Here is a 14,797-nt window from a genome sequence, read left to right as displayed (position 1 = left end):
ATGCTTCCCCAATCTTGTCAACAAAAATTTCGAGGTTAGTGCTGAATTGACAATAACTATTTATAAGGATGAACGTAAAGTTTTCTAGGGAGAGTTGTACACAATTAATGTGCGAGTTCGAAAATTGAGCGATTTTGGTTGGAATGATGTTCTTGTTCATTAAAATTACAGCAGCTTGTGGTTTCTCGCTGTCATGTAATACTTTTATTCCTGACGGTACGTATGGTATTTTACTATTAATAGTATACGGTTCTTGAATGGACAGAATATCAATTTTATTTATATTTGCGAATTCAAATATTTCCTGGGTAGCTAGTTTTGCACCATTGAGGTTGGCCTGTAAGACTCTTATTTGACCGTTCATGGATGTCTGACGATCTGGTAACATTGCGGCCATTCTTTATGGTGGATAAACGCGACTCTTCCGTACGCCCTTGCGAAGTCAGCATAAATGTCTTCCAGCTCGAAGGGCACTTCCCTTCTTGAGAAAACCTTGTCAAGGAGTTCAAAGAGTTCATTTTCCGTAATTGGTATGTTATTCGACGCTAGAGTTATTTTGTCTAGCCTCCGGATATGGAAAAGTAATGTTTCTGCCGTTCTTATGTTTATATCTGATTATTAGTCTCAGTGCGGTTGCCAGGTTATCTTTCTGTTCCAGCCGACTGAGGCGTAAAGACGTTTCGAAATCTTTATATATTGTATCTGGGTTTATGTTATTGAAAGTGACTTCCGGTGTAGGTGGGTTTAGGAGTGTCGGTTTGCAAAAATTAGGGTATTTACTGGAAGGTTGGAACTCAGGAGCGTTGGGGTTGAGGTTCTTTTCTGAAGCAGAGGTTGTGTTTACAAGGTTTGTTCGTGGAAGTTCTGAGGGGGTGGGCTCCAGGTGCAGTTGCGCAAGTATGTTTGTTGGCGAGGGAGGGGAGGGAGTAGTCCTTTTGAGTTTAGGAGAATAGTAGATAGTGTGAGGTCTCTCGGGTGATTCCGATGGGGAATCGGGTGGGGTCATAGGCAGAGTTAAAACATTGTTTGTATTAGGTTCATGGACTGGTGAGGCACAAACTGGTGATGGCGGGGTGGATGAGGAAAGTGGAGAATAACTGTGTGGCATTTCCGAGTAGGATGACTCCGGGGAGCCATATGGGGGGTTAAGTGTGGGGAAAATGCAAAGCAATGCGGTGAAAACGCTCATGGGTAGTCCGGGAATGTTTCGACTAATTATTTGGTAAGGTAGTCTCGCTGGAGGGGTGGATTGATTGTTGGTTAGGTAAAAATTTGATAATGGATTGTTATTGCAGTGACTATTGCAATACTCTGAGTTAAGTATTGTCGATTTTAGCAGGTTAATAATTAGATCGTCAATCGGTTTCTCTTCTTTAGTAGCTAAGATTAGTTTCCATTCTCTTATCTTTCTTTCTCTGTATGCTGCCGCCCTTGCTGCATCGCGGCGAACGCGGCAGGGTGTTTTCCTGTTCTTGGCCCTGGATGACTGTTTGGAGTTTGTCTTATGGTCCATAATCGGTTCTTTCAATTAGTCTTTGTAAATGAATGTTATATGTGGGGCAGTCTTTGCCGTCACATTCTTTTTTCCTTCTGAGGCAGGGTATACACTTCTTTGGTTCTTCGATCCTGGGGCACTTATTTCTGGTATGCCCCTCGCAAGCACAGTGAGTGCAGATTTCGTTGTCCTTGCAGTTTTTGCTTGTGTCTCCTAAATTTCCACATTTATGGCAGTTTGACACGGCAATGTAGTCTTTTATAGACAATGACTGGAAGGATATAAAAACCTGGCTTGTTTTTAGTAGGATCTTTCTTAAGTCAGGGGTAGCTTCGAATACGCAATGACAATTTGCCCTGTTGCGTGGTCCTGTTTTAAATCTGAGATTAAACTTTTTGATGTAGTCCTCCCATGATATATGATTCTCTAAATTCAACAAGAAAATCTCCTCATAAAGCTCCGTTTCGGATTTATTTGAAGGGACATCGTAGACGATGAGAAGCGGATTTCTCTTTTTAGGAAATTCGGCCCTGATCTTGAGTTTGGCAAGTTCGCGATGATTTATTATCTTCTCTGCCTCTTCTCTGGTCTCCGTTTCCACTATAAGCATTTTGTTAGTCGTCCGCATTTGCTTTATTTTAATACCATCCCTGGGGGGGTTAATTGCCTTTGTAAATACCTCCTGCACCTTTTTTGAATCTTTTGTTCGATTCTCATCTGATATGAAGACAGTGTGCTTGGGTTTCTGCACTGTCTTCTGTATTTGTGCAGTTTTCCCAGATTGTGTTACCGCCGGTTGGGCCAGCGTTTGAGCGTAGGAGGGTTTGGAGTCTGCTTTGGCAGTGCTTTGCAGAATGTCGCATGCTGTTTTTAGAGACTTGTTCTCCGCCACTGTGTCTTGGTGTACCTGAGCCATTTTAGCAACTATTCCCAGAATAGATGTGTCTTATTCTCTGATGCGATGTTCCTGTCTTTGGTTATCATCAGATTTAGCTCTAGTGACAGTTTAATGAAGAGTCCAAGCTGTATATCCGCAGTATCTGGAATATTTTCCATTATGGGGTTCATTGTATCCAATTCCCTTCCCTTTGCCCTTGTAATTACGGGGGGTGGGGGGCTGGACTGGGGGCCGCCCCCTATCTGCTGGTTTCTCTTCTTTCTTGGGTCCTCTAATGTTTCCTGGGAGCGCAGTCTTTTATTAACTACTGTTGTTTGTGAGTGGAGGCCAGACCGATCTGAGACCGGACCGCCAATTTGGAAGGATGGAGTATCATTTTCTCTTGTTTTATTCTGTGTGGGGATTTTTTGATTTGATTCCCCTTCTTGGGGCATTCGGGATTGTTTTTCACTAAACAGGTGTGTAATTTTACTGAAATATATTGTCTGCGATTATAAGTTCAAAGTTTATTTTTCATTGTGGTGTCGACGGTTTGCTGACTGTTCCGAAAAGTCACCGCGTGGGAAAACTCGGAGGATAGTTCTCATAAAGCAAATTGTTTATAAAAGCTCAATACTTACGGCTTCCTGTAGAGCTGGCTTCCAGATCTCCACACAACACCAAAAACAAAACAATCACCACACACACCGCACTAACTCCCGGCACTTTTGGACACACGAAACATTCGTTCCAACTTGATTTAAACGGACGAAGACAGAGCTCGCGCGCGAGACGTCTTCTTCCTAGCGCGTCACTCAGCAATGTGAATGTGCCTTGGACAAGTCGTATCAGCTTAAATTAGATCGGAAACTGATATACAGAGTATTTCAAGCTGTCAGACAAGTCACTAGTGCCACGCTTTCCAGCCTGTCGTAAACATTACAAACAAGCTGAAGAAAGAGTGGGGGAGGAGGTTCAACAGTGGGTTGCAGTTGGGGAAAAGTTCTGCTTTTTCTTGTTACCATGATACAGTTGTTGAAGACAGAAAAGTTGCAGCCCTTATTTATGCAAACGAAATCACAGATAAACGAATTATGGGGCACTGTGACTTATTTTTAGCATGTGAATGGTTCTGAAAAAAAGCAGTGATCATACTAAACATTGTGTGCATTTTTTCTGCGCAGGCGCAATTGGAAAAGCCCTTTGTTTCCCTTGTGTTACTATGGGATAAATTGAAGATGAAGGGTTATAACTGCTCAACAACTATATCTGAAATAAATACTGAGAAACTAGTACTCACTTTATCCGCAAAATGCTTTTTCTTCTTCGTTCTATTAATTTCAGTGTCCACTGCCACCATCCTTGTTGGCGTGCACGCCAAGCAACAGTACAGCACGTTCCAACGATTATGGTGGCAGTGGCCACTGAAATTAATAGAACAAAGAAGAAAAAGCAGTTTCGCGGATACAGTGAGTACTAGTTTCACTGTATTTATATGATACCGCGTCTCTCTTTTCCCAATTATGAACTGTATCTTTTTGAAAAATTTAAATTGTACGTGTAAGAATGAGCAAGAGACAACATTTTAAGCAACATCCAACAATTAAGGGTCCAGAGGGGAAGCTGGGGCAAAGGCCCAAAGTTTGAAATTTTCTGTAATTACGCAAAATTTGCGATCATCGTAATGTCCATATTTTGTTGCAGCACATGCATTGCATATCCTCATAGAGTGTGTTCTTTTGTTGTGCTTCCCTCCAAATTTGGTTCATCCATTATCCATAGGACCGATGCTAGAAGTGAAATTCCGGACATTTTCTTGAAGCTGGCAACACTGCTGCTTTATGTAATGTTGTTATTTTTTAACTCAAGTAAAAGCAAAGTAAAGTAAAGTGTTCCCCTGTGCATAGCACCACACCATGAAGGCGTATAGGGGGTGTGGGGCTGACGCCCCACACTTTCTTTATCCGGTCGTGAGTGGTTTGATGTGATCAGCATCACGCCCCTGACCGCCTTTACCCCCCAGGGTTTCCCCCAGGTACCCATGTTATTCAACGCTGGGTGGGCGCCGGGGCCGCTTCCATCGTTAGAAAAGTTCCCGGATTTGAACCAGCCAGGGATCGAACCCAGGACCACGTTACCGACTGAGCCACCGTGGCCACTTTTTTTTTAAACTCGCGTATCAGTCTGATTTCAACGAAACTTTGCATAGTTGTATGAATGTAGCATCGCTACATACTACATTTTTTCCTTCATGTGGCATGCCATATGCCAATTTTTTTAATTTTTTTTTCTGTAGTTTACGATTATTACAAGCATAAGAAAACAGTTTTTCGTTGTGACGTTTCAGGAGAACAAACGCTCCTTTCATCAGACATTTATTTTCATTTTGACTAAAGATACAGTTATAACAATGGTTACCAATTTTTTTAACAAAAAGAATCAGTTTTTTAAAATTATTTTTTTAAAATTCATTTTCTTCTTCTTCCTTTAACACTAATTATTGGGAGGCATAATGTATAATTTTTACTTCCGCTAAAAGCTCTGACTTTAAGAAAAAACAAAACCAATTTTATTTGTTTGCAACAATTAGTTCTCGAGCTACGATTTTTTTGTACTTCGCAGCAAGTTTGAAAAGCACATGCTTGAAAAGGCGCTTGCTTCAACAGGAATGCAGGTGTGCAAGGCTCCGTCTGCTAAAGGTTTCAAGAGCACTTTATACACAGTTTAATCGGGACTGGACCTACAGTTTAAAGTGGGATCTGAACCACTATGTGCCTCTACCAGGTATCTAACCAAGGACCCCTTGATTATAAGTTACCACTACGACATCGGGAAGGCAAAAAAAATGTATACATTAATCCCCTGGCTCTCAAAAATCCTTGACACGCCACTGGCTCTAGTGTTCAAAAGGATTATTTTTGTTATGGTTTTGTTTATTAGAAGGGGAAGGAGAAGACTGACATAACACTGGTGCTGACAGACTGGCAGCAACGGACCTAATCAGCAGCATGCTTATTACTGAACCCAGTTGCAGAAAAAAGGAGGAAAGGGTTATTGTATTGTAATGGACACACAAGAATTTTTTCCCACTCGTTCCCAAACCAATATTGGATAATTGGGGTTAGCAAGTTCTTCTTACCTTTCCCCCCAAACAAGAAGAAAGAAAAGTTTTTCATGCAAGACCTCTATCCCATCTAATTATGTAAAAGCGTGGGTAAAGAGGTGTGAATAGTGATTGACTCATGTTCTCAATTGTTTTAGTGAAAGGGGAGAATAGAGACACCTCAGTCACACTTTTGGAATGTGTTAAAACCCTAGAAAAAGCAGCATAGGAGTGACTATCGCTTTGGCAATTTTTCCCCGATCATATGACAGGAGTTCAAGGTTGCATGGTGAATGAATGAGACTGCTGCAAAAGCATGGAAGAGGGAAGAGGGAGGGAGAGGTTGCCTGGCATACGGAACAGGCTTCTGGCAAATTTTGTCATCGGCAGGGTTTGGACAACGTATATTGTGGAAAATGAGAGTTACAGTAAACATAATATCAAGATAAACATCCTAATGTTGAACATTTTTTTTTTTGAAGTTAATTGGCGGAACGGATTAGGTGGGTAAACCTTGCTTGCACCCCTTCCCCCCAGCACCTTCACTGTCTATTTCTCGTGATTTTGTGAATTTACAATAACGATTTAGAACAGATTAGTACAATGTAGCAAACTTTGGTGTATATGTAGTACTCCTTTTCTTTCCTTGTATCTTTCAATAATATGTTTTTCTCAGTTATACGTTTTTCCCTTCTGTCCCTCATAAAATGTATAATTGAGATTCCACTGTATTGGATATGATTAGAGGCATGCAAATTTAGTTTTTGTCGAAAACACGAAATATGAAGTAACATGCTGTAATGTCCATTTTTCATGTTTCTGAAAGGCGTGAGGTGCATTTTTCTACCCTGTTTTGTCACGAAATAATGCGAAATGAACTGCAAAATGCGAAATATACTCTAAAACACGAAATTTACCGTTTATATTCTGAAGTCGAAGTATCCTGTGAGTTAAGCAATTCACGGAAAATTGATTAATTCTGCTGTAAATATTTGAGAAGTAAAAATGAACCGCTTTACACAGGAATAAACTTAATACTCTGGTAACTACATAAATGTGCTATTAGAAGGGTTAAGTTTATTTTGTGTAATAACTGCAGCTTTTAAATCAAATTTAGTATTATATTCACAATTTTAAAACCAAAATGTCATTTTATATAGCACTTTTGATTCACCGCTATAACACCAAAATTTTGTTTTATTTACCACTTTTGAACCCGAAATCGACTGTTTTTATACCGAAATTTTGCTTTTTTATTTACCAAAAATACGTGCCTCTAGATATGATCCATGTATGCAAGAATAATAAATTTTGAAAATGTCCAATTTTGGGAATTTGAAGCTGTTACTAAAACTTTGAAATCCAATCCACATAAATTGTCGGTAATCGTTACGTTATGTTATAAATACAAGTAGCTACTAGTGCATTTCATAGTGCGTACATATCAACAGGTTTCTCAATTTTTAAAAATATGTGAAAGAACAGTTCTATTTTTAAAAAATCTGTTAGTGAGGGTGAGGGCTTGAGATGGCTGTATAAACAATGTTCAGAGAATAATGATTTTGTGCTGAAATATGTAAAAAAAAAAAAAGTTTAAAATGTAACAAAATAGTTTTTAAAGTACTAATTAGTAAAAAATACATAAAAATGTAACAAGTAAACTACCTTCCCAACCCTGCTTGTGGGCAAGAATTTCCGCTATCACAATGACTGACTGATTTAGTTTGTTTTACTTCACTTTTCTGCCCCTTTGGTTAATTGTGCAGATGAGGGTGAATGGTGGTAGATAAGATGGATGAAGGGACAATCACAAATATAACCAGTCGTGTCATACGTTCTAATACAAAGTGATCGCCTGTCTGCTGGCACTGCAAACCCAGCACAATCTAGTGGCAAGATGGTAAAACACACGTAGAAACATAGGTGTTGCCTGTTCAAGCTTGGTGTAGTCAGTAAGAGCTAGGAAAGTGTGTAAAATGGACATCGAACAGAAGCGTGCAGCAGTGGTTGCCTTGTAAAAGGCAAAGAAGATGCCCACTGAGATTTTCAAGAACCTAAAACATCTGGGCATTAACAGATTATTTGTTTATCGCACGATCAAAAGGTTTGCTGAGACCAATTGAATTGCTGACTGTGTTAGAAGTGGTCGTCCGCGGTCAGTCCAAATACCAGCTCTTGTCAAAGCCGTCAGGGAGCGAATTCGATGGAATCCCTGTTGGAAGAAGTCTCTCCTTGCAAAGCAGATGAATGTGTTGACAAGAACAATGTGCCACATCATTAAGGAAGACCTTAGACTCAAAGGTTATCGATGAACAACTGGTCATTTCCTCACGGCAGACCTAAAGCATAAGCAACAGCTGAAAGCAAAAGCACTCTTGCGACGGCATGGTCAAAACGGCCATAAAGGAATTCTTTTTATGGACGAGAAAATTTTTGACGTAGAGGAATCCTATAACCGCCAGAATGATCGTGTGTATGCTCGGAGTGCTCAAGAAGCTAAGCAGAAGAAGAAATGTGTGCAGCATTCCCATCATCCTGCATCCATCATGGTGTGGTGGGCCGTTAGCTTTAAAGGCTCACACAGCTACACTTTTCCGAGAAAGTTGTTAAAACCACTGCAAAAGTGTATCAAGATACCAACTTAGAGCCTGTGGTGAAGCCCCTCAATGAAACCTTGTTCCATCGAGAGGATTGGATGTTTCAACAAGACTCTGCCCCGGCACACAAAGCGAAGACCAGCCAACGGTGGTTCAGGAACAATGTGCTCCACTTCATAGCAGCTGATGATTGGCCCTCGATCAGTCCTGATTTGAACCCACTGGACTACAAACTCTGGTCTGTCAAAAGCGTCACCCTAATTTGGAAAGTCAGAAACGGACCTTGACTAAAGCAGCCGCTGAAATTTCGATGGAGGTGATCCGTGCCGCAATAGGTGCATGGCTAGACAGACTTTGGGCTTGTGTCAAGGCAAAAGGTGGCCATTTCAAGTGAATGTTGTATTACTGTACATCCGAGAGGCACAATAAAGCTCCTTGACCTTTCAGTTTTTACCTACGTGTACTGTGATTTAGTTCTACTCCCTGGCATGTGTATCAGAACTTATGGTGCAACTAGGTATAGGGACAATAACAAGCCCCACATAAGATCATACTGACTGCGAGTCCGGATGCCCGAGCCTTGCTAGTCTGGCAAATGCAGTCCAGGATGCATTAATAGATAAAGCAAGTCCATTTCTTTTTTGTTAAATACAGCTTCAGTTTTCATCTTAACTGGCCCTTTGGTAGGGGATTTTCATTAAATAAATATTTATTTTTATAATTGCTAATTTCCAACTTTACCTAAATAGGGGTTGTGTAATAAAAGTTAAGAAAAATTAATAAGAGGTCAAGGAAAATGTCATGAAAAAGTCATTAATTTTGGATTTGTTATTTTGATAGACCCCTGTTATTCTAATTATGTTAACTTCCTGAAATTCTTATTATAACAAGTTTGATGTAGGGGAAGGGATATATAAAAATTACTGTTCTTGTATCCTAAGAAGTACAATAGCTTTTGATGTGAGAAAATTATATTTGAGATTATGCTATCCTTACTTACAGTACACCTATGGCGTCAATGCATGGAAGCAGTGGGTCATGCAAAAGAATGCGGAACTGGAGAGTACGAATAACAAGAAGGTTAAACCATTTAAGACTGAGATTCTGCAGCTCACTGCAGATGAATTGAATTTTGCTCTTTGCCTTTTTGTGAAAGAAGTACGGAAGCCCAATGGAGCAGAATATGCACCAGATACAATTTACTATCTCGTTCTGGGTAAGTTCTCCATATTGTTTACTTGTGATATTTGACTTATGATCTCACTTTGAATCTTGATTTGGCATGAGTGGTGATGGAAGGTGTAAAAAAACTTCATCTGGGTTACGAAGTACACACGTGGACATTATTCACTGCATGTTTATAAACAATGCATTGATTATTTTATAAGAAGTAATATTTCACAAACTTTCCACTCGATAAAATCAAACCTAATGGAGTAGGAAGAAAAACATTTGTATTGAAGTTTGCATAATTTGCTGAATTGTTCATCGTTGAAAAACATAATCTCTCAGTTGCAATATATTTCGGGGAATGAAAGATGCAGTAGCAAATTAAGCCCAAATCACACAGAACTAGATTTCCAGTAGGAATGCCCTAGTTGGTGCTGGACTGGCTACCCATTTGCTAGTTTTTGCCTCACACGATACTTGTCACCGTACTTGACGATAGACTTCGTTCCCATAAGACATTGCGCAGAGCAGACAATCTGTAAAGATGGACGAGCAATTTGAAGAATGTTGTAGGAGAGTTGCTGCTTTGTGGTTTTATTAAAAATTAAAAAGAAAAGTATGGACTAGAAAATGGCTCGAAAAAAATATACTTAATCAATGCGTTTCCAACAAAATTTTTAATGAACTCAGGTATGCATATTCATACATGAGATTCACAGGATTCATTCACACACACGCACACACACAAAACCTTGTAATAATAAGAATTTTCATTTTCGGCTAATCATATTTGTCACGTACACATCTCATTGTTTTTCATAAATACCTAAATATTATTGAACTGAATACGAATACACTGCACGTCATCTCTTGACTTTTTTTTTTATCAAGAAACTAACAGAAACAGCCAACACTCAGAAACCACAGACAAAAAATCTCCTTTGCGAAGTCACAAGATTATTTTCGCATGGCCAAACTTTGCTCTGATTGGCTGTTCCAAATCCAGTCAAGTAAAGTCAGTAGCAATTAGAACATGTCCTATTTCTCCTGCAATGTGCCACCACTCGTAATTCCAGGGTATGGAGATCCTAATTGGCAACACACCGCTCCTTGCTCCGGCTGGTCAGTTGGAAGCACCAGTTCTCACCCAGGGATCGGGATTAAGACGATCCACATTCCTCCAGGAAGGAAACCACCGAATTGTGACACGTGACAGTAAATAATATTTAAATACTTTATAATTAAAATGTCCAAAATCTTTCATCATGAATCGCACGCATACATACTGATTCGCACAAGTTAAAATTATATTTTGTTGGGTCATGCACGCTCATAGGCAGTGATAATCAACTTATTTAACACGAGAGTCTGCGCACCGCCTTCACAGTTAATAGCAAGATCTCCACTGCCTACCTCAAGCATGAGGTGCAGCATGACAGATTTATCTATCTTACAATACTACAAACTCATAACATAAAATAACACATGAAAAACTGATAATTTATATAACATATCAATGTTAATTAGCGATAGTAAGCTAAAGTTTGGCAACAATTAAAAATGCCAACGTGGAAGTTTTTACTTTGCCAAAAACATGTAGCGTGGTTCCCCCACTCCTAACATAAACAGCCAATAGGAAAACTATATTTTATTGAAAATGAGGGAGAAATACTTTGCTATAATATTACAATATTAAACTACTCGTAGAAATAACTAAACTGATTTTATCAAATAATTCACATTTGCCCTTGCACATAAAAAAAATTGATTAAATAAAGATTTAGTTTATAACAAAGACAAATTACTTCAATCTTGTACATTGTTGAACATAAATCTATATTAAGAAGAAATGTAACAACAAAATTTGCGTGAAAGATAAGATAATCCTTGCCATTTTGGATTTGAAAAACAATGAAAACGTTGCATATATTATTTGGGATAATTATTAGCCTATAAATTCTGAATAAATGTTGCAAAAATATGCGAATAATATTATAACATAAGATAAAACGTAAATATATACATGAATTATGAAAACAATTAAGTATAAATAATTTAATCCAAGTTCTTAACTTGAAAGTATATGAATAAGATAAATGGCAATATACGACTGAAATCTGCCTAACATGGTTGTCGTTACACTCCAAACCAGTCAAGCAGTCAGCCAGGCAGCCATCACATCCGCGCAGGTAGCCAGTTCAGCGCCAACTAACTGGATATCCAGTTTCGTGTGATTCGGCCTTTAATCTAGTCAGAGGTACTCACCTGCGAACTTAATTTTTATGATCTTGCTGAAAGAATGACAGTGGCAATCCAATGGCTTACATGAAATGTTAATTGGACATTATCCATTGTCTAGTGCTTTCAACTTATTCTTCATTATTCCAGTATATGTAGTAGGGATGGGCCGATATGAAATTTTGACCGATACCGATAACTGATATCCTGCCGATCCTATTTAAAATTAGAAATGGACCTTGAAAAACCTGAATAATAGTTCATTGACCTCCTTAACTCTTTCGCTGCAGCAAGTAACTCGAGTAGATTTGCTTCAATATGCATAACTTACGGAAAGCGACTGCTGTCGTTTTCAAATGTGTCGAGCGAAGTCGCTCCTTAGAGAAAAGCATTACCAGAACATGCTGCCTTCTAGTCTCAATCGTTTGAACTATTTTCGAAGAATATAACTCTCTTTGTCTCTGAACAAATGAAAAGTGTGTTCCACTGTGTGTGTAACAAGGATCATTTATCTGCTCAGTGCCGTGCCCAGGATTTTAAAAGGGACTGAGGGTACATATACTTTTTTTTAGGAATGGTGGACCAAAAGGAATGTTTATGAGCCCTACCAACCCACTCCCCCCCCCCCCTTTGGCCATGGACTTCAGTAACAATAAAAATCTAACAGCAAGGGAAACTCCGGAGATGGCCTTTTTTCAAACAATAGGCGAGAAATTTATTTCAGTACTTTAGAATACTTTTTTACTAATTTATGCAATTCTGAATATGCCAAGCCAATGCATTAAGCAGCAATTACTTTGATTCTTTTCTTCCAGGGATACAGCAGTATTTGTTCGAACACTCAAGGGTTGACAACATTTTTACTGATCCTTACTATGAGAAATTCACTGAGTGCCTTGATGATGTGGCAAAGAAATTTGCTATCCAGTTCAATGACTCACGTAAGTATTTTTAAAAACATAGGTAGCAGCTAGCATAGTTGTTTAGTTGTAATTGAGTGCATATTTTAAGATTGATATATTAATCATTCTTTTTCAGTCCCTGGTTATCGTATGAGGTTTCCACATAATTCGTAGGAGGTACTCTATTTGGAAAGTACTCAAGTGTATGTAAAATGTTGTCATAAGTTGAGAGGAATGTTCATCCTGTTCACATACATCGTGTGGTAATAATTAATGTGTTTTCTGACAGAGTTCTATCCATGTTTCCAAGCTGACTTTTTTTTTTGTGTGTGTGTTATATACAAGATGCCATGAAGATTTGTGTGTGTTTCATGCATATAGCACATTTAAACTGCATTAAGGCTACAAGGGACAGTTTCCACTCCCAGTCAGTCACAAGAACCCAAAACTGCTTCTCCTCCACTGACCTTTACTTGTGGCGAGCTGGGGATGGTTGTAGGAAGGGGAGAAAATTCAGAGTATTACGCTTATGGAAGTAATTTTTTACTTGTTCTCTTTGGAATATCAAACTTTTGAAATATATGGGATTGTGTAAATGCTTATTCATGATATTTTTCACAGATCGTATCTGGCTTAATAGTCAACTTTAAGAACTACTTCTACTTCCAACATGGAGAGAAATTCATGCTCTCTTTTGCCTCCGTCGTTCTTTTAAATGACAGTTCACATTTCGACGTTGTTGCAATAAATGCCCACCTCGTGTGAAACTGTCCCTCATATCCTTAATACAATTCTTCTGTGTGCCATAACAGGGTTCCTACGCATCCTGGAAAACCTGGAATTTTAAAATATTCCTTCCAGGCCTGGAAATGTTATGAAATTTCAAATTTTTCCAAGCTGTACCTGGAATTTTGGAGGTTGTCCTGGAAATTCCTTTGCCCCGTTTTATTTGTATGAATTAAAATAAGTTTTCATTTAAAACAGGTCAGTGTCATGACTGTGGTTTATTTGCTTATGTCACGTTGCTGTGTACTGTAGTCATAGTTTTGTGATAAGTTTTATTTTTGTGATTGAAGTATAATGCCCTGTGTTTTTGTATTATTTTGTATCGCTCAGAGGTAGAAAATATGATGATAATAATAATGGTTAAAAAAAAGGGTTTGCTATCCTAAATATTCCAGGTTTTCTAAAGATATTATTCTTGTTTATTTGTAATACAAGATGGTAATTTTTTATAAACTTATATATACTTGTGTTTATTTTTTCTACCTTTGTATTTTTTCTGTATTATTGTAAAAATTAAATAACCTTCATTATACTAAGAAATGAAATGTGTGGAAAGGAACAGGTGTAGGGGAGTTGGGAGCCTGCATTAAGAAAACGTAAAACTTTTTTTTAAAATAAAAGAAAATATGTAATGATGTGTATTTTGCCATGGTTACTTTGTGCACTTGTCCTGGAGCAATTGTAGAAAATCCTTGAAAAGTCCTGGAAAAAATTGCATGATTTTGTGTAGGAACCCTGATAAGCTATTTCTAATATGTTATTTTTAGGGCCACATATTTATGATGAATAAAAGACCAAGATTTCGATTTAAAAAAAACAGCATATTTCAAGATCAAAAGCATTATATAAAATGTCATTTTTGTGTCAGGGTCTCCCCAAATGGCATAGTGGTAGCATTGTTGCTTTGTAATCAAGGGATCCCAGGTTCGATACCCAGTTTGGGCACATACTGGTTCCAATCACACTTTAAAATGTAGGTCAAATCCTGACTTTTACTGTACATGAAGTGAACCAATAGAAAGTCAATCAATCATTTTGGTCCTAAAATGGTGAATATGTTCTTAAATTTGATTTGAAAACTATACTTATTACATAAAATAAACATTTCCTTCTAATAGCTCATCTATGTAGCTATCCAAGTATTCAGTTTAGTCCTGTGTAAAAGGAGTCCATTTTTGCTTCTCGGTTTGTACAGCAGAATTAATCATTTCCGTGATTTTGCATAACTTGCAGGATAATTCAGACTTCCGAAAGTGTTGTCAGTAAATAAACTCTAAATTTCATGTTTAAGAGTTCATTTTGCTTTATTTTGTGACAAAGTATGGTAGATAAATGTACCTTGCACCTTTCAAAAACATGTAAAAGAATATTACAGCATGTTGTTTCAGGTTTTGTGTTTCCGTCAAAAAAAATAAAAGAAAAAATAAAGCATGTCTAGTTATTTTCTTAATGGTTGGAAGAACATGTTTGAAACTAAGCCCCGCGACAGGTTAAGTTTGCAGCAGGTTTTATGTATTAAATCACGCGAGAATGGCGCTCAGCATCTCCCGTGCAAGTCTTGCCTCAACTGCCGAGCTGTTCATATCACAGACAGTAAGAAAATCGGCAGTATTGCAGCAGGACTACATT

At 38.2% G+C, this 14,797-nt stretch overlaps 1 protein-coding gene across 2 annotated transcripts in view; it reads left to right on the top strand.

Moving 5' to 3' along the window:
• Positions 1-14,797, top strand: part of woc (zinc finger protein without children) — a 95,214-nt gene that overhangs the window by 75,281 nt on the left and 5,136 nt on the right. For both annotated transcript variants that reach the window (XM_083124039.1, XM_083124038.1), the window contains exons 17-18: positions 9,075-9,288; positions 12,296-12,421. In XM_083124039.1, coding sequence (XP_082980165.1) covers positions 9,075-9,288; positions 12,296-12,421 — 340 coding nt within the window. The remainder of the gene's footprint in view (positions 1-9,074; positions 9,289-12,295; positions 12,422-14,797) is intronic.

Source organism: Lepisma saccharinum, chromosome 6 (assembly GCF_977018435.1).
Source record: "Lepisma saccharinum chromosome 6, izLepSacc3.1, whole genome shotgun sequence".
NCBI classification, from domain to species: Eukaryota; Metazoa; Arthropoda; class Insecta; order Zygentoma; family Lepismatidae; genus Lepisma; species Lepisma saccharinum.
Note: the sequence above shows the minus strand (reverse complement) of the source record. Positions and strands in the feature narration are given on the sequence as shown.